The sequence below is a fragment of the Ctenopharyngodon idella genome, chromosome 10, assembly GCF_019924925.1.
Source record: "Ctenopharyngodon idella isolate HZGC_01 chromosome 10, HZGC01, whole genome shotgun sequence".
NCBI lineage: Eukaryota > Metazoa > Chordata > Actinopteri > Cypriniformes > Xenocyprididae > Ctenopharyngodon > Ctenopharyngodon idella.
The window spans coordinates 4,699,863-4,726,515 of record NC_067229.1 but is presented as its reverse complement, the minus strand read 5'-3'; the positions used below and the strand labels follow the sequence as shown (position 1 = coordinate 4,726,515).

General features: G+C 35.3%; 3 protein-coding genes across 10 annotated transcripts in view; 2 read left to right on the top strand and 1 right to left on the bottom strand.

Moving 5' to 3' along the window:
- LOC127519786 (carcinoembryonic antigen-related cell adhesion molecule 1-like) overlaps positions 1-12,345 on the top strand; it is a 265,873-nt gene extending 253,528 nt beyond the window's left edge. Inside the window, exon 7 of the mRNA XM_051907362.1 lies at positions 11,969-12,345. The gene's annotated coding sequence lies outside the window, so the exon portion shown is untranslated. The remainder of the gene's footprint in view (positions 1-11,968) is intronic.
- The window catches only part of LOC127519796 (SLAM family member 9-like), a 139,393-nt gene extending 126,278 nt beyond the window's left edge, over positions 1-13,115 (bottom strand). Inside the window, exons 1-6 of one of the 5 annotated variants that reach the window (XM_051907383.1) lie at positions 7,340-7,522; positions 6,629-6,949; positions 6,079-6,366; positions 5,850-5,960; positions 5,705-5,763; positions 823-5,050 (exon numbers count right to left, since the gene is read on the bottom strand). In XM_051907383.1, coding sequence (XP_051763343.1) covers positions 5,003-5,050; positions 5,705-5,763; positions 5,850-5,960; positions 6,079-6,366; positions 6,629-6,949; positions 7,340-7,472 — 960 coding nt within the window. In that variant the 5' untranslated portion in view covers positions 7,473-7,522 and the 3' untranslated portion in view covers positions 823-5,002. Of the gene's footprint in view, positions 1-822; positions 5,961-6,078; positions 6,367-6,628; positions 6,950-7,339; positions 7,766-13,066 lie in introns of those variants that run through there. The other 4 variants (XM_051907385.1, XM_051907381.1, XM_051907382.1 and 1 more) reach the window with 4 other exon arrangements.
- On the top strand, positions 5,922-26,331 carry LOC127519825 (uncharacterized). 4 transcript variants are annotated; one of them, XM_051907460.1, is made up of 7 exons: positions 8,437-8,651; positions 11,683-11,758; positions 18,990-19,313; positions 20,965-21,300; positions 22,235-22,348; positions 22,473-22,501; positions 24,719-26,331. In XM_051907460.1, exons 2-7 carry the CDS (start codon positions 11,746-11,748, stop codon positions 24,782-24,784), a joined length of 882 nt encoding a protein of 293 aa, XP_051763420.1. In that variant the 5' UTR covers positions 8,437-8,651; positions 11,683-11,745; the 3' UTR covers positions 24,785-26,331. The 4 variants fall into 4 exon arrangements, with proteins under 4 accessions (XP_051763421.1, XP_051763420.1, XP_051763419.1 ...); XM_051907461.1 differs by lacking the exons at positions 8,437-8,651; positions 11,683-11,758 and adding an exon at positions 5,922-5,948; XM_051907459.1 differs by lacking the exons at positions 8,437-8,651; positions 11,683-11,758 and adding an exon at positions 17,806-17,952 and having other exon boundaries at positions 22,457-22,501.
- The last annotated feature ends 322 nt before the right edge of the window (positions 26,332-26,653 follow it).

Genomic DNA, 26,653 nt, shown 5'->3' with positions numbered 1-26,653 from the left:
GAAGAAAATAATCTAATATGAACCGCAGCAGGAGTTTATTGTCACTCTGAAATGTGAATAAACGACACAAATGTGTTTATAACTTACCGGTCAGACGGCAGCAGCACAAACAGAACAAAACAAACACGCAAAACATTTTCTGATCTAATAAGACTGTCAATAAAAGCAACTGATCTAAACAAACACAGGAGAAGTAATGCGGCATGTGAATCCTCCCCCGACAGAGTCTGACCTCTTAATGAACACGCACACGTTATATATAGTTACATGTGTGTATATAAAAATGTTCTTAACTTCTTAACTCAATTAACTGTTCTTAAATGTGGAAAAAAAATGTTTTATCTTTTATAATCTTTTATCGTTTGACATAGTTTTTAAAAGATATTTGCCTGACTGTGTTAAATATGTAAAAATAGAGGAATGTTGTCTGAATATTGGATAAATTACATTTCTGGAGATTTTAAAATTTTAAAATGGATGTGTATATTTATTCAGTTCTCAATTTTAGTATATGGAAAATGTACAAAGTTAAACCTGTGTCTGATCTCACAGTTCATTTTACTGAAGTTCATGAGTCAAACTGAAAGCAGCTGCGGTCGGTTTTCTTCAGAAATGTGGTTTGATCTGTTGGACAAACATCTTGTGCATGAGAGAATGGGTATTTAGTGCATGTGTGTTTAGTTTGTATGTGAAGAGTGTTTTCCTGTCCTACTATGAACAACTTTTTAAGACACTTTAATCTCTGAAAAAAGCAAACAAACAAAAAACATAAAAAACTGTTTCATTCAGAGGGAGAAAAGCAATAAAAACACAATGATCATATTTAACATGAAGTTATTTTAATTTTAATTTTGTTTTAGAAATTGATACTTTTATATCACATTAGTGGAAAACACAAAAACATTTTTACACTCTTGTACTTGGCTTCCACTGGTGATATATTACAGGTGAAATTTTGTCAACAGACCCTTTATATGTACGCTGAGGCATGATGAACGGAGTTGTAAACAATTATTATAAGATACGCACAGGAGAACATAGAAACAAACCAGTGGCAGGTAAATGAGAACAAATAAGGAAACAGGAACTAGAATGAAACAAAAACAGAATGTACACGTGACAACAGTTTTCAAATATTTTACACATTTTTCTGAATTTTTTTTTGTAAAATAACTGAATACTGTATCTGAATAATGAGAGACGATGACAAACTTTCAGCTGTGGTAAATAACAGATTGTGTGAATTTTACACCCAATGTGCAAAAAGGAAAGGCACTTAATCTTTTATTCCACTGACTTGTTGTTATAACTTTAAGACTGTCATGTTGGTGTTGCACAAACACATGAAAAATTGTTCAAGAACAGTGTTTTAATAATAATTCAAAATGCCACAGTAACAGAATGTAGAATGCAAACACTTTCTCAGATGAGACCAGACACTGAACACAGGAAAAGTATGAACTTAAGAATGGACACAAACAAGGTAAATTAATGATACACAGCAGAAAACAATGAACTAATCGTATCAGTAACTAAGATAACTAAAGAGTGGCGGGAAAATTCAAACAAAGAAACACATTTGACTGATAAAAACAAACTAAAAGTCCATGAAAACGAAACTAAGAACAAACACGACTGAATATTTGTAACAAAGACATTTTCCAAAACTGTAACTTAAAGTTCTGTGAAAATGTGCAATGATCTCTGTTGTATGAATGCACAGTGTATGAATCAGGATGTGGTTTTATGATGTTCATTATGAGATTTGTGTATGTTTGTCCAACGTGATCTCAAGAAAATATGTAGGCCTGTATATTTGTACGTAAAATCTGTCTGTTGTAAACGTATGCATGTGACATTTGAATGGAGTGTGGGGGCTTCATAAACATAAAGTTCTTACATATTTGCACATTAATAACATATAAATGCTAATGTATAGCCTATAATTTAAAGTGTATATGGGGAGCGTGGCAGGGAAAGCTCTGCATTTCATAATGCATTTGACTACTAAATTGGGAGGATGTTTCTCATAACTGCTGTTTAAATGATCAGTGATTGCGCCTTGTAACATTTTTATTAATAATGATAATAATAACATTTTGTTTATGATTGAGAAAAGGGATCTCAGCAGAACCAAATCGCTCCACTTGAACAAAAAATTGCATCTCGTACATGTCATGATGTTCATTATGGAGGATCGCAGAGCTTTGTCTTGTCTTTGCAGCACAATATGTAAATGCACTCTTCCTGCTTCTTTTTTAGAATGATCACCGACCACTCGGTAGCGGACATTCAAAGTTATCCCGTCCCACTCTGCGATGTACAAAGGTTCTTCTCTGCAGTCATTTAGATCTTTCCAGACACGAGTTCCAGACACTGAGCCAAAGTCAGACTTTCCATCATCTCTTCATCCCATTCTGTCTGATGGATTTTAGGTGAGTATAAACCAGCCATGTTTTCACAGCTCTTTTCTGTTTCTGCAGAATGCCTGGAGCTCTATAGGCATGACATGGAATGCGGATGCCAGCAACATGTACTCCGCCCATGTGACCCTCAAGATTTCATAAACAAACTTGACCCTTTAAAAAGATCCATCTTCAATTTATTCACCCAGAAGACACCCAAAGGGCCAACGGCCAACACTGGTATTCAAAATATTATAAGGTCACTGGCCATATTGCTCCCAGAGGATAACCCAATGTCAAAGGTCAACGCAATGTAGGTGGTCAAGGTCGTGGGAGGTCACAACGTTGGTTGTCCGGTGGGGGAGGGGCAAATGTCAAAGGTCACCATCATTTTGTCATATACCCCCTGGTAATTACTACTGTTACAAGATAATTTTAAGTTAAATTTATGAATTAGTGTACTCAAATATTTCAAGTATTTTTTTTTTTTAATATTTTTAGGCTGTGAGAGAAAAACAGACATGGCAGATTCAAACGGGATAAAAATCTTAAAGTACGTCTGTGAAACACAAATTTCTCTAACGTCCCCGTATAGTCCCGTCCGTATAGGGCTATAGTTTTTTTTGTTTGTTTGTTTGTGTTTTGTCCATTGTTCTTTGAATTTTCGGTCTACATCATTGTCTTCTGTGTATCAGAATAATTCCTCATGTCATCGTGTTCATGATCAGACATACGACTGTATCAGTATCAGTGTCCTTATTTGCACATATATTTAATTTGAAGACTTGATTAAAAATGTGAGCATACATGGTGCTGGTTCATGTACTATAGAGTATGTGAAATATGTCATTCAAAATTAGAAACATTGCTTACTCCACTCCGTATATGATCTTTGATCCGTGTTGCGAGCATTGTTAAATTGTTGTTGTTGTTTGAATTCTCCGCTGTAATGCGATCTCATGCATAATACAGCTTACTGATTGGGTTGAAAGAGTTCACTCTCATGAATAAATGCAGAGAAGCTCTCAGAACCGGATCTCCAGCCTCAGCAGCTAATCGCACACTCCGGAGGCACACTTCTAAGTCAGATTCTGTGACATTGCTTCGACTTTGCTTTTCAACACGGAAGAATGAAAATGCTCAGAAAAGTGCAAAAACAACCTTTTTGCTTTTAGTGTTTTAAGTGATGTGCAGCCTGTACATATGTTCACATCTCAAAAAAATTTACGCAGGTACACGTCTCTCATCTCATCTCTCTCTCAGTAACGAATTCAAATAAATGCTATAATTCATTCAAATAAATGCAATCACTGTGCACCACTTTATCTCTGTGTCTGATTCAAAGCGGGCAGAATGCTAGATCTAACGAGACGTAACTGACCAAAATATCTGTCATTTTTACCTTTCCAGTCAAATATTGCACTGCAAACATTAAAGGAGACATATTCTGTAAAATTCACTTTTATAAGATGTTTGAACACCAACTGTCCACAGTGTGTGTAAACAACCAGCCTATAATGGTAAACATCCACTCACTCCTTTTAAGATATCCCCATAAATCATAAACAGTCTCTCCAAATGCGCTGTTCCAGATTTCCCCCTACTCTTTCGTAAGAGTAGGGAAACCCTGCCCATGATCTGCCCTATTAGCATAGACACAGCCCTGGGGTGTGTTTCCCGAAGCGAACTAAGGTCGCAAGTTCCGTCATTACCAATAGAGTTCAATGAGACTTACGACCATAGTTGACTAACGATGCTTTCGGGAAACGCACCCCTGAGTGAGCAGTCCGCCATTTCTGTTTCCTCACTGTAGCAGCTGGAGATATAAATAATTTTACGCTGGACTGCTTCATCAACAAAGGTCAGTTCAACGCTGGATTTGCACACAAAAAATTAACATGACGGCACATGCTAGTCAATGGGTTGAATCAACTCCACAACAACTACATAAATTTATCCACTAACCATTCAGAAACGTCCAGATGAATTCTAAAAGTTGTAACTTCTTCCTGAGTCTCTCCATCAGTGTCCGACTCCGGTTTGAACAATGTAAGGCTGAAGGCCTGAGTTTGCAAAGCGTGAGCTGTTAAAGCTCAAAGGGACACACACAAAAATGATGTGTTTTTGCTCACACTCAAATAGGGGCAAATTTGATAATAAATGATCTGTGGGGTATTTTGAGCTGAAACTCACACATTCTGACACATTCTGGGGACACCAGAGACTTATATTACAAATTGTGAAAAGAGGCATAATAGGTCCCCTTTAATGGTATAAGCGGGATAATCCACGGCTAGCTCTGCATTAAATGATTTTAATGCGTTTTGCATAAGTTTTTTGCCTCCACGTCATGAATTAAATGATAAACCAAAAATATAACATTTTAGTTGAGTTTTTGTATGCTATTATAATGTTAAACCACTAAATTAAAACACAATTTCAGACATCGCAATAACACTGAAAGATATGATACAAAGAGTGAAAACAAAATATACAGTAGACATCCTGGCACAGAATAAATGTGAATAAAACCAAAAGTGTGAGGTGTTATCTTTTATAATCTCTAACAAAAATTCCAGTATAGATACAATGTTTGATCATCGTTTTTTGGAGACATTTTCGTACACAGGCTCCATCTTTGATTTCTGAAAGGAAAAATACACTCAATCAGGAACCTGCTGAATTGACAGAAAATTAACAGAAGGTGTTTCTGTCTGAATAACCTTGTTATTCTTTTATTAATGAGACCTTATTAGTTCAAATCTTAATCTACATATACTGACAAATGTGTTTTGTTTTGAAAACTACTGTACAGGACAGATGATAAGATAACATGGAGGAAATTACCTCAATCATGGCTTTTTAAACAGTTGTAAAAAAAAAAAAAAAAAAAAAAAAAAAAAGTGAAAGTGAAAGTGACGTGATTTGTGGCCAAGTATGGTGTCCCATACATGCAATTTGTGCTCTGCATTTAACCCATCCAAGTACACACACACACACACCGTGAACACACACCCAGAGCAGTGAAATCATTTAAATCATCAAACAGTGTATTTAATTTCTGAAGTTTCATCTTGACAGCCTCTGCTCTGAGAATAACTGTCTTTCACACAAAAGCAACAGCAAAGAGACTTTTGCAGTACATCTACAAAGAAACCAGCGGATGCTAATACTACATTTCAGCTCAGAATACTGATAAACCGCAGTAATAATAATGACAGCGGAGTTGATAAACCACCCACGTCTGATGCTGCAAACTTCACACTAACTGACTGCAACAACTTCTTGCAACATCTTACCATTTTCCGTGTGGTTTTACGCATTGTTGAATCAGTTCTGACTTCCTCCTGGGTTTCGACTGCATTAACATGTTAAAATGAGACAAAGTTTTCAATATTTGTGTTTTATTATCATGTGTATAGATACATTTCTTACTCTCCTGACCTGTTTTTCTACATTTCTTGCAGATCCAGAACATCCCAACCACAGCTACAATCAACAGCGGTCCAGCGGCAGCAGAGATCAGCACTATGTACAATAAAGGTAGACCTTGATCTGTAATGGACAAAATGAGTCATTAGTCTGAGAGAATCTGTGCATCTGATCTACAACAAACACTATCAAACATCAGCACTGTATAACTAAGAGTAAATCAATATTATTATCACCGTACCTGCACATGTGTGACAGAGGTGAGTGATGTCCAGATGTTGAGTCTGGTTGCTGATGGGATTGTTCAGCACACAGCTGTAGGTGTTTTTATCCTGATATTCCACCTCCAGAGGTAGAGAGAGACTGATGCTGAGATCAGACGCACTGATGCTGGACAATAAACTGTTTCCTTTGTACCAGGAGAGAGTCACATGACCCACATTCACAGCTGAACACACCAATGAACAATTTGATGATGATGAAGAACATTGTGAAGAGTTAATGCTGATGACAGGAACAGGCAGACGAGCTGAAAGCATCAGAGAATAACAGAAACCTGGCAATCAGATCAAAAATAATGTAACAGTTTTTATTAAATGAATGTGATTTTTTTTTTATTGAAAGCAGTATATTCTTTCAAATCAATTGAATTCAAATGCCTCACCATAATCTTGTTTTTTTTTTTTTTTTTTTCCCAAGTCAAAATTAGGCATAACTTAATTTTGCCTGAAACATTCATTAAATAACATGACAATATTTGAAGGTCAGGACATAATGACGTCTCTACTCACCATAGACAGAAACACTGAATATTTTTGATGATCGTTTTACTCCACTTATGTGCAGTTCATAAACTCCAGTATGTTCAGTTGTGATGTTTGTGATGGTCAGAGATCCAGTTTGATTGTCCAGCTTCAGTCTGTCTCTGAATCTCCCATCAGGAACATCATCATATATGGAGGAGATTTGGTTGCCTCTGTTGATTTGAACTATCAGAGACTTTTCAGCTCCATATTTCCACAGTATGTCTTCATCTTCATGTATTTCAATAAGATCGGTGTATAAAGTGACAGAATCTCCCTCCATCACTGACACTGAATCACCAAACACACCTGGAGAACAAAGTTCACACTTTTTAAAGACTTTTGTTGGTTTACAAAGCCCATTCTCGTAACTAAATGTGAACTGGAGAACATCCTGAACAGCAAAAGAGATGCAAATAAAAATGTAATGACAATAATTTACAGATTGTTGTGTGAATCTTGTAATTTTACATTTATTTTGCTCTACATGCCAAGTTCATTAGAGCTGAGTGGAACTACAAGTTTAATTCTGCTGAATATTTTCAATAGTTCCATTTTAAATCAGGCTCACTAAAAAACAGACCTGAAAAGAATTTCATTTTACTGATTCAGGAAGAAAAGCAAATGCAAAACCTATAATTAATCACAACAAAAGCAGCAGGTCAGAATGGAAATGAATTATTTAGATGTATAACTTACCAATCAGACTCCACCAGCACAAACAGAACAAAACAAGCATGTGAAACATCTTCTTCAGAGTCTGACCTAATAAAACTATCCACCAAAAACACAAACTATAAATCTGGTGTGTGAATCCTCCCCCTGATAACATTTAACCGTCCTCGTTCACACACACACACACACACACACACACACACACAGTTCTTAATGCTTGAAAACATTCTTTATTTTATCATTAACTGTTGGTTCTTGTCATTTTCATAAAAAAAAAAAAAAAAAAAAAAGGTGATAATTAAACATAGTGTGTACATTTTATTAATAAAATTGTGGTTCAGTGTTGTATAGAAAATATTGAGAACATTTCACTAATAAAATCAAGAGATATATTTTCCAAATTTGTTCAGGAACCGATTAAGCTAATGAAATAAAGGAAAGAAGGCTACCTATTTATTTTAAGAGAATTTATTATTTATCTGTTTTATTTGGATGTGCTTTTTAGTGAAGGGAAACATCTGTTATAGTGTTCAGTTATGTTTGACATTTAAAAAAGTTTCTGTTAGGTTGAAGTTTTGATCGTTATCATTATAGCTCATGGTTAGGTTGTGAATACTAATACTGCGTGTACTAATAATATAAAGCAATGAGCAATAACTTTGTTATTGCCAGTGCAGTAACAAATATATTCTTATTTGTGTTGTGCTACAAGCATTCAGGCTTTTAATTGTACAACATAACTCAAGTCAAATATAAACTCTTCCATTCACTCTAAATGCACACTTTTGAGAGTCAACTTTAAATGAAAAGCACATTTCACTAGAATATATTAAATTAATTGTGTCATTAGTAATTTAAGAGATTTTATATGATTTATTCAAGTAGATTCCATTAAAGAAATCCAAACTTAAAAACTACTCAAAAATATCATGTGTAATATTGTTACCATGATTTTTTTTTTAAGTAAGAAGCACATAACATGATAAATAAGCTTATGGATCTTAAAATGGTTTTATAATCATTCGATTGTTGCAAATGGCAAAAAAAAAAAAAAAAAAAAAGTGTATACCATCGCACAATGTTACTTTTTTTGAGGTGTGAATCCAGCAGCTCATCTTAGTCAAACTGAAACCTGCAGAAACCTGGTTTATCATGAACGTCATGGTCTGACTTCCCTCCTACACAGAACAAAATTGCTGTTTTTAACAGTTCAATAACAGTCACAAGTCAGATGTCAAACTGGATTCTTACTCATCATGCATCAACACTGATCAGCTACAAAGTTTGACAGTTGATCATCTCTTGGCACTAAATATCACACAAGGCTGACTGACAGGTGTGTTTTGCTTGTTTTATGTTTTATCTATATCACTAACAAAGCCTAGCAACTACTACATGGTAACAATGTGTGTTAAAATTGTTAGCAAATTGTTAATTTATGTTAGAAACATTTTAGTAACATGATAATTCATTCTAACAACATGCTAAAACATGCTAGCAACATGCTAATTCATTCTAACAGCCTCTTAAATCATGCTATCAACATGTAAATTCATGTTAGCAATGTGAAAAAACATGCTAGCAAACATGTTAATTCATGTTAAATCATGCTACCTACATGCTTCATGCTAGCTACATACTAAATCATGCCAGTAACATTTTGAATCATGCTAGCAACATGTTAATTATGTTGATATTATGCTAGCAATGTGCTAAATCATGTTAGAAATGTGTTAATCCTGCTTGCAACATGTTAAATTATGCTAGCAATGTGCCAAATCGTGTTAGGAATATGCTAAATCATGTTAGCAGCATGCTAGCAAAGTGCTAAATCATTTCAAAATGTCAGTTTCAACAATTCAGTTCAAACTTTCAGGTTCTCAGTTATTTCAAACTCTCAGACAAGGCTTTTTCAAGCAGACTTTATTCATCTAGTTAAATATTGTTATATTACATGCTATTATATTTTGTGTCTGATAAGATCACTGCTAAATATCTATAAAGTATCATGATATTCACAAACACGATGTTTATGCCCCTGACTCATAAGGCTTAAAGAAAATCCTGAGCTTCCCACTCGACTTTGTTGAGTGATCAACTCGTAAATACAATCTTTCCGACATGACTTGAATGCACCAATGCTTTTTAACATAGTCCATTGTGTTGCTTTAAGGGTGTAGTAAAGCATTTTATTTTTGTTTCATGATTGTGAATATGTAGGCCACTTAACTGTCATCTATAGAAGCATACGTGTAGCATGGTTTTCAATTTGAAATGTAATATGCAAAATGACAATGCAATATGTAAAATGGCAATGCATTTCTGTATTTAAATTTACATTTTCCATACCATATGTGCAAAGTTTGGAGCAAAATGATCATTCAAATTCAAAAATATAATTAACATTTGCTATTTTCTATAGTTTTAACATACAATTTAAACATGTATTTAATATAAGTTGCGAAATTAAAATGAAAATGTATTATAGAAATTATTGTTTAACATGTTCAAGCAAAAAAATTTGCAAAATGATCATTTAAATGTTCTTTTTCTTAATTGCATTTGCACTCACAGTTAAGGCACTTGCGATAGCACTTTCATTAAATGTGCCGTAATGAATGTGGATTTGAAAATGCATTCCGAGCCAATCACGTCCCTGCCCAGCCCTGTCAATCATTGCGTCAAGGCGGGGCCAGGTGTTGGAAACATGGTGGCAGCAGCAGTGTTGTCCGCGGTTTTCCCGCGGAATTGGGATACTTTTACACTGTTGCCGCGGGTTGTTTTTCATGTCCGCGGGTTAAATCGACCCCAAATGATGTGATATTTAGCCCCTGAAATGCGAATTTTACCAGGGGATCCCCGTCAAAAACGCAGATTTTACCCCCAGAACGCTTTTTTTTTTTTTTTTTTTTTACCGTTGGACCCTCCTTGAAATGCGATTGAGCTAGTTTTGGGCTAGTTTTGCGGAGCAATTGGGCGGGTTTTGGTGTGAAAACCTGGCAACCCTGGACAGCAGAGCTATGAAGAGCGATACTGGCAGATGAAGCAGAGCAAGAACAGAGAAATGTCAATGTTCCTGAAGATTATGGGCGTCCGTCAGTGATAGAGCCAGTACGTTATTAGAAGCATAGATATTTATGGTTAGAACTAGCCTAGCGCTCGTGCATCTTATCGTGAGGTGAGCGCGGTCCCGTGTCTGTAGAAGTGCTGAAACAGACGCGTCGAATGAGCGGTGCTTTACAACAGGTACTTACTTGTAGAAATAATCTAAGACAAGATGTAATTTTTAAATATAAAGTCCAAATATTTTTATTTAACCACCTAGTTAGATTACATTTGATGGAAAAGCAAAGAATTTGATGCTCAGAACAGAGTAGCTACAGTAATTATGATAGAGGGAAGCCATGCCCCATGGGAGCGTTTTACCCCACAGACTAGGTTTAAAAAAAAAATGTCATTCTGAAAATATAATTATTTTCCTTAAATAACACATACTCCCCATCTACAGGCCTTAATATTCTCATATCATATATAACTGTATATGTTCTACAAAACAGCAAGCTTTGAAACACTTTTTTTTTCTTAATGCTGAAAATTAGATCATTTACAGTGAAATCCATTTTCTTTCAGGTAACCTGTGTATAAGCTTCATGGTGAATACTTCTACATCACTCTTGGCAAACATAGTCCATAATCCATGGTCCCTCACTCTACCCTAAATTCACAATCGCAAGTTACAAAGTCAGAATTGCGTGATATAAAGCCACAATTGTGTCTTATAAAATCAGAATTGTGAGATATAAATTGCAATTCTGATTTTTTTTTTACTCAGAATTGCTATAATCTATATTATATTGTATATCTTTTTACTTTATAAGCCACAATTACGATCCATATAATAATTTTTTTTTCACTCAATTGCAAAATTTCTTTTTATAATACTCTCTCTATATTATAATGTTTTTACTCAAGTAATGATTCATAAAAAATGAAAACCAAAACTAATGTGGAATAATTGTTAACATTAGTGATAAGAAAGCTGCAAACAGTTTTAATAAATTTCCAAAATAAATGTACAAATGATACTGTACCTCTTCCGGGTTAAAATGGATGCAAATGCAATAGGAGGCTTAAAATGTTAAAATGGTCTTTCATGATGCTCCATATGCTGGGATGTGAATTTGATAGGTGCTTGATATAAAATATATGGTGCTTTAAAAAGTCCTTGAAAGTCCTCGAATCTGGTGTTCATGAAAGAGTCGGAATCCTGGTTAAAACAAGACAAAGTTTTCAATATCTGTGTTTTATTTACATTTGTACAAATACATTGCTTGCTCTCCTGACCTGTTTTTCTATATTTCTTGCAGATCCAGAACATCCCAACCACAGCTACAATCAACAGAGGTCCAGCGGCAGCAGAGATCAGCACTATGTACAATAAAGGTAGACCTTGATGTGTAATGGACAAAATGAGTCATTAGTCTGAGAGAATCTGTGCATCTGATCTACAACAAACACTATCAAACATCAGCACTGTATAACTGAGAGTAAATCAATATTAATATCACTGTACCTGCACATGTGTGACAGAGTTGAGTGATGTCCAGATGTTGAGTCTGGTTGCTGATGGGATTGTTCAGCACACAGCTGTAGGTGTTGTTATCCTGATATTCCACCTCCAGAGGTAGAGAGAGACTGATGCTGAGATCAGACACACTGATGCTGGACAATAAACTGTTTCCTTTGTACCAGGAGAGAGTCACATGACTCACATTCACAGCTGAACACAACAATGAACAATTTGATGATGATGATGATGATGATGAACATTGTGAAGAGTTAATGCTGATGACAGGAACAGGCAGACGAGCTGAAAAACATCAGAGAATAACAGAAACCTGGCAATCAGATCAAAAATAATGTAACAGTATTTTATTAAATGAATGTGATTTCTTTATTGAAAGCAGTATATTCTCTCAAATCCTGACTTACAAGTGCCTCGCCATAATCTTGATTTTTTTTTTTTTTTTTTTTTTTAAGTCAAAATTAAGCATAACTTAATTTTACCTGAAACATTCATTAAATAACATGACAATATTTGAAGGTCAGGACATAATGACGTCTCTACTCACCATAGACAGAAACACTGAATGTTTTTGATGATCGCTTTGCTCCACTTATGTGCAGTTCATAACATCCAGCATGTTCAGTTGTGATGTTTGTGATGGTCAGAGATCCAGTTTGATTGTCCAGCTTCAGTCTGTCTCTGAATCTCCCATCAGGAACATCATCATATATGGAGGAGATTTGGTTGCCTCTGTTGATTTGAACTATCAGAGACTTTTCAGCTCCATATTTCCACAGTATGTCTTCATCTTCACGTATTTCAGTAACATTATTGTATAAAGTGACAAAATCTCCCTCCATCACTGACACTGAATCACCAAACACACCTGGAGAACAAAGTTCACACTTTTTAAAGACTTTTGTTGGTTTACAAAGCCTGATGTCCATACTCGTAACTAAATATGAACTGAAGAACATCCTGAACAGCAAGAGATGCAAATGAAAATGCAATCACAATAATTTACAAATTGTTGTGTGAATAAATAACATTTTAAATCAGGCTCACTAAAAAACAGACCTGAAAAGAATTTCATTTTACTGATTCAGGAAGAAAAGGAAATGCAAAACCAATATTTAATCTGAACAAAAGCAGCAGGTCGAAATGGAAATGAATTATTTTCTTACCAATCAGACTCCACCAGCACAAACAGAACAAAACAAGCATGTGAAACATCCTCTTCAGAGTCTGACCTAATAAAACTATCCACCAAAAACACACAAACTATAAATTTGGTGTGTGAATCCTCCCCCTGATAACATTTAACCGTCCTCGTTCACACACACACACACACACACACACACACACGGTTCTTAATGGTTGAAAACATTGTTTATTTTATCATCAGCCGTTGGTTTTGAAAGGAACTACTCGCGTAACAGTTGAAGAGTGGCATATTGTGTGAATATTGGGTAGTCAACCTAAATTTCATGGTAAATAAGCTTATGGATCTTAAAATGGTTTTATAATCATTCAATTGTTGCAAATGCTAAAAAAAAAAAAAAAAAATCCATGTACCATCGCACACTCTTACTTTTACTGAAGTGTGAATCCAGCAGCCCATCTTAGTCAAACTGAAACCTCCAGAAGCCTGGTTTTTCGTGAATGTCATGGTCTGACATCCCTCCTACAATAACAGTCACAAGTCAGATGTGAAACTGGATTGTTACTCATCATGCATCAACATTGATAAACTACAAAGTTTGACAGCTTATCATCTCCTGGCACTAAATATCACACAAGGCTGACTGACAGGTGTGTTTTGCTTGTTTCATGTTTTTTATCAGTGAAGCCATTGTAATTGTTATCATTAAAAAAAAAAAAAACTGAAAAAGCCAACTTACTGATCTATTATTTAAGCTGCTTCTTCTTCTTCTGAGCCAAAATTTAGACAGTATCTCCTCCAAGAGCTTTACCAGCAAACTCGAGTCAGACCTTCAGACTGGTCGGAATTTAGTTAATCTTTTCTAACTGATCTATCTATCTATCTGTCTTTCTGTCACTCACTAACAAAGCCTAGCAACTAGCATAGGACATGGTAACAATGTTTGTTAAAATTGTTAGCGATGTGTTAAATTATGTTTTTTAGTAACATTCATTCTAACAACATGCTAAAACATGCTAGCAACTTTTTAGCAACATGCTAATTCATTCTAGCAGCCTCTTGGATCATTCTAGCAACATGTTAATTAATTTTAGCAACATGAAAACATGTTAGCAAACATGTTAATTCATGTTAAATCATGCTACCCACATGCTTCATGCTAGCTACATTCTAAATCATGTTAGCAACATTTTGAATCATGGTAGCAACATGTTAAATTATGCTAGCAACGTGTTAACTGCCTTAACAGCATGCTAGCAATGTTCTAAACCATGCTAGCAATATGTTAATTACCTTAACAACATGCTAGCAATGTGCTAAATCATGCTAGTAACATGCTAAATCATGTTAGCAGCATGATAGCAATGTGCTAAATCATGCTAGTAACATGCTAAATCATGTTAGCAGCATGATAGCAAAGTGCCTAAATAATTTAATCATTTAATCAACAATTCAATTCAAACTTTAAGGTTCTCAAAGTTATTTCAAACTCTCAGACAAGGCTTTCTCAAGCAGATTTCAAAATTTGTTTACAAACTTTACTTATCTAGTTAAATATTGTTATATTACATGCTATATTTTGTGTCTGACAAGATCACTGTGAAATACCTATTAAGTATAATGATATTCACAAACACAATGTTTATGTCCCCGACTCATAAGGCTTAAAGAAAATCCTGAGCTTCCCACTTGACTTTGTTGAGTGATCTGTTCGTAAAAATACAATCTTTCCGACATGACTTGAATGCACCAATGCTTTTTAACATAGTCCATTGTGTTGCTTTAAGGGTGTAGTAAAGCATTTTATTTTTGTTTCACGATTGTGAATATGTAGGCTGCTTAACTGTCATCAGGTAATAAATCAGCAATCTATCCTGTAATCATTCTGTGGTTATAACATCATTTTTTTTTTAATGATCAAATAAATGAACAACCAAATGAACATTTAAATTTCATTTGCTGTCTTTATTACTTCATAGCTGCAGGGATGGGGAACTGGAGTCTCATGAAGCTCTGAGGATTTTAACAAAAGAGATTTAAAGGAATAGCACCCAAAAATTAAAATTATCCCATGATTGGCTCACCCTCAAGCCATCCTAGGTGTATATGACTATCTTCTTTCAGACAAACACAATCGGAGATATATTTAAAAATATCCTGGCTCTACTAAGCTTTATAATAGTAGCAAATGGGGGGGGTGTTTTGAAACCCGAAAAAAATGCATCCATCCATCATAAAAGTAATCCATACGACTACTGGGGGTTAATAAAGGCCTTCTGAAGCAAAGCAATTTGGTTTTTGTAAAAAAAAAAAAAAATCCATATTTAAAACTTTATCAACTAAAATGACTAGCTTCCACCAGGTAACACATACTGCGCAATTCGACTCGCACCAAATGAGTAACCCCTGAAGACGTAGGATGTAGGAGTAGCGTAAGCTTAGAGGCCTCTCACGGTTTAAACAAATAGGTCTGTGCACCAAACTGAAGCTCCTCTTATATCGAAATCCTCTGAGATTTCTCTTTAAAATTTACTTCTAATTTGTGACCGGTGTTTTGTTTTGCTCTATCCTCTGAGCTTCTGCGTTCGTAAATATCTCATGTGTCGGGTCAGAGGTTACTCTTCCTCCACAAATCGATGCGTACGGCCGTCTGCCTATAGGTAGTTATAATAGTGAATAAAGTTTTAAATCTGTATATTTTTCTTAAAAAAAAACAAAAAAAAAAAAAACACATTGCTTCGCTTCAGAAGGCCTTTATTAACCCCCTGGAGCTGTATGGATTATATTTATGATGAATGGATTTTTTTGGGCTTCAAAACACGCCCCCATTCAATATATATCTGATTGTGTTCATCTGAATATACCTAGGATGGCTTGAGGGTGAGTAAATCATGGAATAATTTAAATTTTTGGGTGAACTGTCCCTTTAAGGCCTTGGAGTATCACAACAGCACCATCTGCTGGTGGTTGTAGATTTTTTTTTTTAAGTACAAAATCTGAATACAACAAAATGGCATAAATATACAAGGAAGAAATGGGATGGAAGTCTCAGCACATCAGACCCAGTAACGTTGGCTGTGTCAGAGGAACGAGAGTAGGATCCAGATGCAGGCAACATTCATTCAAACAAACATAATATAAGTAAATCCAGGCAAAACTGATAAATCCAGACATGGGCAAGGAAAAACTGACAACAAGCACACACGTAACATCCATGGAAGGACAACACCAGACAAAGAACATGAGAAACAATGGAGTATATATACACAATGGGTGACTGGCAAACAAGACACACCTGGGAACAATCAGAGAACTAATCAACAAGAAAAACTACAAAGGACTACAAAACATGGCGTAAAACAGGAAATAATATAAAAGTCCACACAGGACAGGATGGGATCATGACATCAGTGACCACATCTTTTTCTATCTACCAGTCCTGTAATGGTCTCCAAAAGGAATTAGAGAAATTACATGAAAAATTACTGTATCTTCAGAGAAATAATTACCAAAATAAAACCAAGGCATATTTTCAAAATTAAATTTTATTTTAAATGTAGATATTTTTGAAGGATATATGTCATTTAAGATTTTAAAGTGCATCTCTTTTTGGGGAGAAGAGAAAATCTTAAGCTCTTCTGAAATATTTAACATTATTTTTATCAAATGTATGAACTAATTTATTTCTTAAGGTTTGACAGATAGCATGACTGGATGATAACTTGTCTTATGTATTTGTTAGTGCAAAGGTTATTTTCAAATTCAATATCACCACCAGCACATATAGAGGGGAGGACTTGGAGTAAAATAGGGAACATCTCATTAACATTTTTATACCCGAGGGTATTGCGTTAACAATGGTTTTGGATGACAGGCAAATCCATGGTTTAAAGTAAAATAATTGAAATTTAAGATGTTGCCACTCTTAACCATTAGATATATTTCTATGTAACCAGTCTTCATAAAATAGAGATTTGTTTCTATGTAAAATATATTTGTTATTCCAGATAGGAGTATTGGGGGTGTAAAATTATGTGTGTGCCAATTTCCAAAATAATAGGACTAGCTGGTGGAATGGAATGCTGATGGTTTCACTGAGAGTTTGAGTAAATCAAAGTCACATTTGAGAGGAAAGTGAATACCACCAACTTTACAAAACAAAGCTGAATACCAAAAGCTATCAGTATTACCCAAAAACATTTGAAGCCACTTAAGTTAACAAAATATTCATACTTTTGAGTTCAATCACATTCAAATCACCTTGTTTGTACAACTTGTTAATATCAGATTTTGTAATACCATGAGTTTTGTGCCTCCAAATAAAGTCATACATTTTTATTACTTGTTATTGTGATAGCTATAGCCAAGGTAAGAGCAGTATGGATCCATCTAGAAAAACATACATCTTTAGAGCTCACAATTGTAGAAATTTGTTGAAGGTCTGAAGCCTTACTGGAGGAGGTAACTAGAGAGATAGCTAGAGGGATTTGGTCTTTGTTTTGAAAAAAAAAAAAAAAAAAAAATGGTGTGGTGTCGTCTGCTAGCTGCCTGATTGCTAAAGTTTTTCCATATACATTTAATTTCTTCACTGATAAATCATTAGTAATCAAAGCAGTCAACATATCTGCAGTTATAATAAATAAAAAAGGAGATCATGGCCAGCCCTGTCTTATTCTGTGGCCAATTAGAAATCTTTGTGTATATCAAAAGGGAGAGACACGGAACTATTTAGCTGGTTGTTGTGCATGGGGAAGTTTTTGCCCTACGGTGTATTACCATTTCCGTATTGCTCACATAGAACAAAAAAAACGTTTGTTTCTACGTAATTTAGTTCGGTTTTCACATGACTAGGTGTGAAAATGTTTTCTTTATTTTTGTGGACTGCAGTGAGCATTTTGTTTGTGCAAGGTAAGACGTGGGTGTACATTTGGGAGTTGTTTGTAACAGTTTCCGTTTCGTTGCTTTCGAAAATTAACCACAATTTTACTACAAATGAAACCAAAAATCCATGGTTATTGTAGTTCAACCATTGTAACCACAAAAAGTAGTTTTGCTACACTACCCATAGTTTACACACGCACTCTAAAAATGCTGGGTTAAAAATAACCCACGTTGGGTCAAATATGGACAAACCCAGCGATTTGGGTTGTTTTGACCCATGGTTGGGTTAATGTAACGATTGGGCAAAGAGCAGACTGGGAAGAGCATCCACATACAGCAAAGTTTTATAAAAAACCAAAAGCAAAGATAATCCAAACCACGGGAAGCAGTGGATTACTTTAAGTTTAATTTTTACCTTAAAGTAATCCATTGTCTTGACTATTTGTGAGTTGAAACAAAGGTTATCTTCAAGTTGAGTTCACTCACATTTTTAAGGCAGCAGGTGAACTTTCATTTCTGAGTTAAACCAGCTGATGTTTTACAATGTACAAATGATAATCAATCTGCCAAAAACCATGGTTGCCACACTTGTACTATTATGCTTTTACTATAATAAAACCATGGTTATTACATTTCTACTATAATAAAACAAAGGTTAATTTTCATAAGGGATTCTTGTAGTGTTCTGAGTGTGGAAGTGAGGAAGACCCTATAATAAACTTAAAGGGGTTTATTGAAGTCAAAAGCTTTTTTTATTAAGGTAATGTATTAATAGAGATTTATGTATTCAATATTGAATATTCATCAAGGCTATAAGGGTCGAAAGCATAAAATAATCACTACTTGCTTGATTGCACCAACAGATATACAGGGTGTGGCAATTTTATGAACGTCCATGAAACTCCTGTATGTTTGTCTGATGAATGAATGTGTGAATCAGAGATGTTCTTCTGCTGTTTGTTTGCATGTGTTATCAGAGAGAGAAATATGACTGAAACTCTTTCTTATTGTATGTTTTTGTCCTAGTTTGCCAGAAGTGATATCTGTTAATTTTTCTTTTTCAGGTTCATCTGGTGCTGATTCAGACAGAGTGTCAGTGACGGTGATGGAGGGAGATTCAGTCACTCTATACACTGGCGTTAAGATGAACCAACAAGACAGAATTAAGTGGTTTTTTAAAGACAACCGCATCGCTGAAATCAATAGAGATCAGAGTAAAATCTGTATAGATGATCCGTGTAAAGAGAGATTCAGAGACAGACTGAAGGTGAATAATCCGACTGGATCTCTGACCATCACAAACGTCACAAACACAGACTCTGGAGATTATAGACTAGAGATCTTCATCAACAGATTCAGTGAAAAGATCTTCAATGTTACTGTCAATGGTGAGTCATTTGTCAAATGTTTAAAAGCAGGTTATTTTTTAAATCACATCATTGTCTTTATTAGAGCAGTGGCATTCTGCAGTTGTGTTCTGGTGAAGACAACAGTTTCTTATTGTAACATTTGTTATTGTTTTTACTTGTATTTTGAAATTAGTCTATTATATTATCAGATTTTTAGCTCTCCAGAAAGTATGTACAATGTACACAATGTGGAACTACTGTAAAAATAACTACAGTAGTTTTAACATACTGTAAAATAAAGTACAGTATTATTACTATTTTAATTGTTATTATTATTATTATTTATTTATTTTATTTTATATATTCAATAACAAAAGTTATTGCTTCACATCAACAGCTTTATTTAGGTTTCATCTTTTACATTTCATAGCTGAACTTCAATACAGATTTACCAGCATATTAACCATATTTCATCAATGTAAAACATTTTCAGCTGGTTAAACTTAGAAATGAAAGTTCACCTGCTGCCTTAAAAATGTGAGTTAATTCAACTTGAAAATAACCTTTGTTTCAACTCCCGAATAGTCAAGACAATGCATTATTTTAAGTTAAAAATTAAACTTAAAGTAATGCATTGTCTTGACTATTTGTGAGTTGAAACAAAGATTATCTTCAAGTTGAGTTAACTTATGTTTAGTTGAGTTAACTCACATTTTTAAGGCAGCAGGTGAACTTTAATTTCTAAGTTTAACCAGCTGAAAATGTTTTACACTTAATTAGTAGCAGTATACAACAATAACCAGCGTATATATATCTCATTTTAAAACGTTTAAAACCACATACTGTAAAGAAGGTCTTTTTTATTGCAACGACTCTTCCTGTCTTTCTCACGATGGTTCAGCCAGTCTCTGCCAGCACCGCTGCGGGAGGAAAATGATAGTTAGCACGGCTTAAATGGGAAATGAGCACCCGCTCAGATGTTCTTACTGACATTTATTAACTCAAACGTATTTATACCTTGCAAATAACATTGGTACAAAACGAAAAAAGGTGATTACGTGTGTTTTAAAGTATAGCTACCAATTTAACATACTCCTAGGACTTTAATCTTCACGACGCTGTGGGAGGAAAAGGCCAGAAAATGAACGCTTGCTCAGATTTTACGGAAACATTAACTAAAACGTAGCTTTATATCTTGCACATTACATCAGAATAAAACATATAAAATGAAAAAATGAAAAGTTTACCTACCATAATCTTGTGGGCTTTAATCTTTGTCTGTCACAGAGCCGTTGTGTGTGAGGAGGTGTGTGGTTGTTTTTTGCAGTCATTTAGTACTGTATTTAGATTTACAATAGGCTAATATTTTCCAAGAATGCACTGAAAATCTACAGTAACATACTGTACATAGCTTATACAGCTTGAAACGGTTAAGAATACAGTAATAATGTTGTAAAAAAGACTAAATGTACAGTAACATACTATACTCAGATTCTACAGTAAGGAATTGTTGAGAACACAGTATTACTGTGAAAACAACAGAAATCATTTACAGTGAAATGTTGCTTTTGAGAGAGCACTAAAGTCATTTTTCACTTTTTTTTGTATTATGCTCACAGGTTCCACTTATCTATTTGAATGATCTTTTTGGAGAGAATACTCTACAATCATCTGTTGGTTTGTGTTTCAGATTTTTCTGCTGCTGAACGAGATGAAATGAAGAGAAAGTCAGTGAAGGAGGGAGAATCTGTCACTTTAGATCCTGGTGTAATAAACAACCCAAATGATGTGATGACGTGGTATTTCAATGACACTGTCATCTCTGAAATCATTGGAAATCAGAGTAAGATCTGTACAGATGATCAGTGTGAAGAGAGATTCAGAGACAGACTGAAGCTAGATCATCTGACTGGATCACTGACAATCACAAACACCAGAAACACTGACTCTGGAGAATATAAACTACAGATCAACATCAACAACAGCAGCAGTGTTGATAGAATATTAGCAGTATTAACCGTCATTTGTGAGTATAATTTATTTTCATTTGATTTCCCCTCCAGTTTTAGAATGCAGTTATTGTTTTCACTGTGGCCTATTTCAAAAACAGAGACTGTCCTCCATATAGGTCGTTTTTTTCAAGCACCTTATTATGACCTATACTTATGTTTTAAAGTCGTGCGCCCTCTAGCTGGCGTAAAAATAATGACAGTGTCGTGTTACGTCTTTTGTCATGAAATTACGTATAACCGTCGTTACCAATCAAAATGCGTGTTCATTTAAATGCAATGTGTGGACTTTTTACACGGCCCCTTACCCGCCATTTGTCCTATTTCCATTTAGCAAAACTTTATAGTGCATATACACTTTATGAGCACATGCGTTCCCTCTACCAATTGAGCTATGCGAAACCCAAAATATGATGCACATAAAAGTTAAAATGAAAGTGTTGTCGATAGGAGCGTTTTCTAAAGTTGCGCCCCTATGGGTCGTATTCCATGCATTAAAATAAAAATGTCCTGTTGTCGACAGGGGCGCAACTTTAATAAACGCTCCTATTGGTCGTATTTCAGGGAAGTGACAAACGACCTATATGGGCATATTGGTTGGAGGACATGTTGGAAAAAAACATGAAATAGTATCTAAACAGTCTCTATCATCTTCACATGCATATCAAAATTGTATATCAGCATCACAACAAACACAAGCTGTTCCCAAGTCTTATGTTTATATGAAAAATGCGTAAAATTTGATATTTTATCCAGTAAACGCTGTTGTTTGGTGTTAATCTGACAGTGTTGTGATGCTGTTTTAACTGTTCTTCCTCAAACACACAAGATTTATTAGTTAAATTTCATAAAACTGGCAAAGTATAAAAGGTGTAAATATCAGTCAAGGTATTGTTAAATACCGAATGGATTATCGGACAATCTCTAGTAATATTGACTGTCTCTCTTTAGCTGTTCCAGATTCAGGTTCATCAGTAGCAGGAATATGTATTATTGTTGTCCTGCTGATAATGGTTGCAGCCGCTGCTGTGTTTTTGTACTGCAAGTGCCAAGGAATCAGGAGAAGTGAGTATTTCAAAAAGCTGATTTAACAAGACAGAAATATAAGATTTATTGTGTGAAACATGTCTTTATGTATTATGTATTATGTATTTTTATTCTTGTTATCAAAAGTAATGTATTCAAACAGGTTTCAGGAGACAGAGCAGTCAAATTCAGGTAGGATACTATGAGCACTGAATCTGTCTGATAAAAGAATCTGTAAAAGAATTTACTACATTTACTATGACACCCTTGGTAAATATGAGCAAAGGTGGCAGTACAAATAAATATGCATTGTTTATCCTTTTGATCTTTCATTCAAAAAAAAAAAAAAAAAAATTCTATTGTTTTCCCTAGTTCACGTTGGCCACAGTTATTGCCATCCAATTATTGCAATGTCCTTTTCCCAAGATAACAGCTCTGAGTCTTCACCTATAATGCCTGATGAGTATGGAGAACACCTGACAAGAGATCAGAGACCATTCCTTCATACAGAATCTCTCCAGATCCTTCAGATTCCCAGCTCTATGTTGGTGCTGCTTCTCTTCAGTTCACTCCACTCATTTTCTATAGGATTCAGGTCAGGGGACTGGGATGGCCATGGCAGAATCTTTATTTTATGCTCAGTGACACATTTTTGTGTTGATATTAATGTATGTTTTAGATCACTGTCCTGATGGAAGATCCAACCACAACCTATTTATTATAAGATTTCTAGCAGAGGTGATCAGGATTTGATTTTTTATCTGTTGGTATATTTGATAGAATCCATGATACCATGTATCTGAACAAGATGTCCAGGACCTCCAGCAAAAAAAAAAAATAAAATAAATAGGCCCACAACATTAAAGATCCAGCATTATATTTACCGAGGGCATGGAGTACATTTTATCCCTGTTTGCACCAAACCCATCTGGTGGGTTTGCTGCCAAAAAGCTCTTTTTATTTTTACTTTCATCTGACCATAAAAGCCGGTCCCGTTTGAAGTTCCAGTCGTGTCTGACAACTGAATATGCTGGAGTTTATTTTTTGGATTAACCAAAGAATATAGTTCTGATTTGCAGCAAAAGATTGCGGAGCTTCACAAAATAGAAAATGGCTATAAGAAAAAAGAAAAATTGAAAATCCCCATTTCCACCATCAGGGAAAATCCAATCAACTAAAGATGTTACAAATCTGCCTGGAAGAGGATGTGTGTCTATAGCATCCTAATGCACAGTAAGGAGGAGAGTTTGAGTGGCCAAAGACTCTCCAAGGATCACAGCTGGAGAATTGCAGAAATTAGTTGAGTCTTGGGGTCAGAAAGCCTAAAAAAAAAATTACCACAGAGCACCTACATCACCAAAAGTTGTTTGGGAGAGTTTCATGAAAAATTCTCCTCACTCATCCAAAAACAATCTCCAGCATATTCAGTTGTCAGACACAACTGGAACTTCAAAAGGAACCTGGTTCCATGGTCAGATGAAACTAAAAAAAAAAAAAAAAAAAAAGAGCTTTGTGGCAGCAAACCCACCAAATGGGTTTAGTGCACACATGGATAAAAAGTACCCCATGCCCACTGTTAAATATACTGCTGAATCGTTAATGTTGTGGTGTTGTGGGCCTATTTGTTTTGCTGGAGGTCCTGGTTATCTTGTTCAGATACATGGTATCATGGATTCTATCAAATACTAACAGATAGATGCTAGAAATCCAATAATGGGCCGTGGTTGGATCTTCCATCAGGACAATGATCCAAAACAAACATCAAAACCAACACAAAAATGTGTCACTGAGCACAGAAATAAAGATTCTGCCATGACGGTCCCAGTCCCCTGACCTGAACCCTAAAGAAAATGAGTGGAGTGAACTGAAGAGAAGAAGCACCAACATGGAACTGGGAATCTGAAGGATCTGTAGAGATTCTGTATGAAGGAATGGTCTCTGATCTCTTGTCATTAGTTCTCCAAACTCCAACACAATATTTGTGGAGGGCACTGTATACATGCTGTATATAAGGGTTAATGGCTGATGAAAATTCAGAAAATACATTTACAAATAAATGGTGTCTAAACTTTTGACCGGTACAGTATAGTATATATAATATATATATAATTAGTATTTGCCAGTATAACAGTTCAAGCATTTTAGTTGTGATATTTTAATCACTGTGCTTTGAAAGCATTGAAACATGACAGTGTTATGCAGTTTATCAGACTTAAGAATAATTAGGAGAAAATATTAAGACATTGTGTAAAATACTAGGAAAGAAGTCCACCATACATTATGCAAATATCACAAAAAAAAAACAAAAAAAAAAAAACACAACTCTATGTCTTTTGTCTTTTGTATTTGTGTAAGTGAATCGCTAGGCTATTGCTTTCTTTTACATTCTGCAATACTGTTTTCTTGCAGGAGAACGGAGGAGTAGAAAATCCATCTCCTGATCAGAAGACAACTCCACTGATGGATGCTAAGTGATAAGTGAATGAAGATTTCAACTTGGTTTGTCAACCATAACAGCCAGGCCAGCCAGGAACCTAAGAGTTGTGAAGGATGATCTTTTAAAGTGCCCTTATTATGCCTTTTTTTAAGGTTCCTAATATTGTTTTGGGAGTCTCCTACAACAGGTTTACATGCATGCAAGGTCAAAAAACACTTTCGTTTTCTCACAATATATTTAATTTCACCTCAGTTCTCAATGATTCATAAACGATCCGTTAGAAGCAGTTCAAAGAATCAGTCTCTCTAAAACCCTGCCTTTCCATGAGCCTACACTGCTCTGATTGGTCAGATGGCCCAATCCTTTGTGATTGGTCTACTGCACGCACCGCGCGCCCATTGCCATGACTGAATGACAGCTATCAATTCGCAAGACATTGTATACAATGTTTGGACAGAAAAGACGACATCGATTTTACCGTATCAATTCGAGCCCGAGTCCGAAAATGAAACGTCTGAAGTAGTCGATCAACCAGAAACTGACTGGAGCAGGATGTTTCTCTATGGTAAGTGTCACTTTAATTTGCGTTATTTGTAAGATGTGATAGCAGCGTCACTGTTATACTTTATGTAGGTGCACAAAATGTCAAGCGAAGCTGAAAACCTCTAACATAAGATAAACATTTAGGCCAGATGTGTACAGATTTTTTTCACCATAACTATTAACAAAGTAAAAAATGGCTATATCATTGTTTTTCATTACAATGGGTGGTTACTGTTACAGAGAGAATACTTCAACTAATCCTGCGTTAAACTCCCTGAGGTTGGAGAAGCAGTCGTCAGTAAAATTACGGGAACACAACAAAAGATTGTACTGCTGTGGTATTGTTGAAAAAATTAATTTTCCCTGGTGTCAGCTGGCGCAATAAGTGGGCGGGTAATATGCTAATGTTTCGTTGTGACGTCACAACGAAACATCTTGGAATTCGTTTTACAAACGACTTGATTAACTGACTCAGAGTCAACTCTTACTTCTGAGAGAAAATAACTTTATATATGGTGCACTTTGAGATTTAAAACTTTGCAGGACTACATGAAAAATCCATAATAGGGGCACTTTAAGCTTCACAGATCATACTGCTACAATGGCCCGGTCCTGCAGATTTGCCTTGTACAATATTAGGAAGATTAGACCCTTATTATCAGAGCATTCCACACAACTTCTCGTCCATCTTGTTCTATCCAGAGTGGACTATTGTAATACTCTCTTGGCAGGCCTTCCAGCATGCACTGTCAAGCCTCTACAACTGATCCAGAATGGATCATCAGTTTGCACTGGCTACCAATACCAATAGCTGCTCGCATCAAATTCAAGGCGCTGATGTTTGCCTACAAGACAACCACTGGCTCTGCACCATTATGCATAAACTCACTACTTCAGAATTTTGTGCCCTCCAGGAGCTTGTGTTCTGCAAGTAAACTGCACCTTACATCTTTTTTGTCAACACTTGACCCAGTAATATTAGCACTTTCTATTTCTATTCTCTCTCTCTCCATTTATTAAAAAAAAAAACATGGTGCTTGCATACTGTTGCCCTCTTGTTGATTTGATTGCTTCTACTGTTCTCATTTGTAAGTCGCTTTGGAGAAAAGTGTCTGTTAAATGATTAAATGTAAATGTTTGTGGAATAGTGTCACTGCGAGAGGAGACAAACGGTGCAACCAGCCAATGGAAGAATTCCTCACCATTGCCTGTGTGAAGCAGACTTCTGTTGAATACAGTATATAGTGTTAATAATAACGGTGTATAGGGTATTTATATCTGCCTTCAGCTAGTCAGTTTTTGGATTTTCTCGGTTCTTTTTTTTCCCTTTTCTTTTTCTGGCAAACTACTAAAAATGCAAAGAA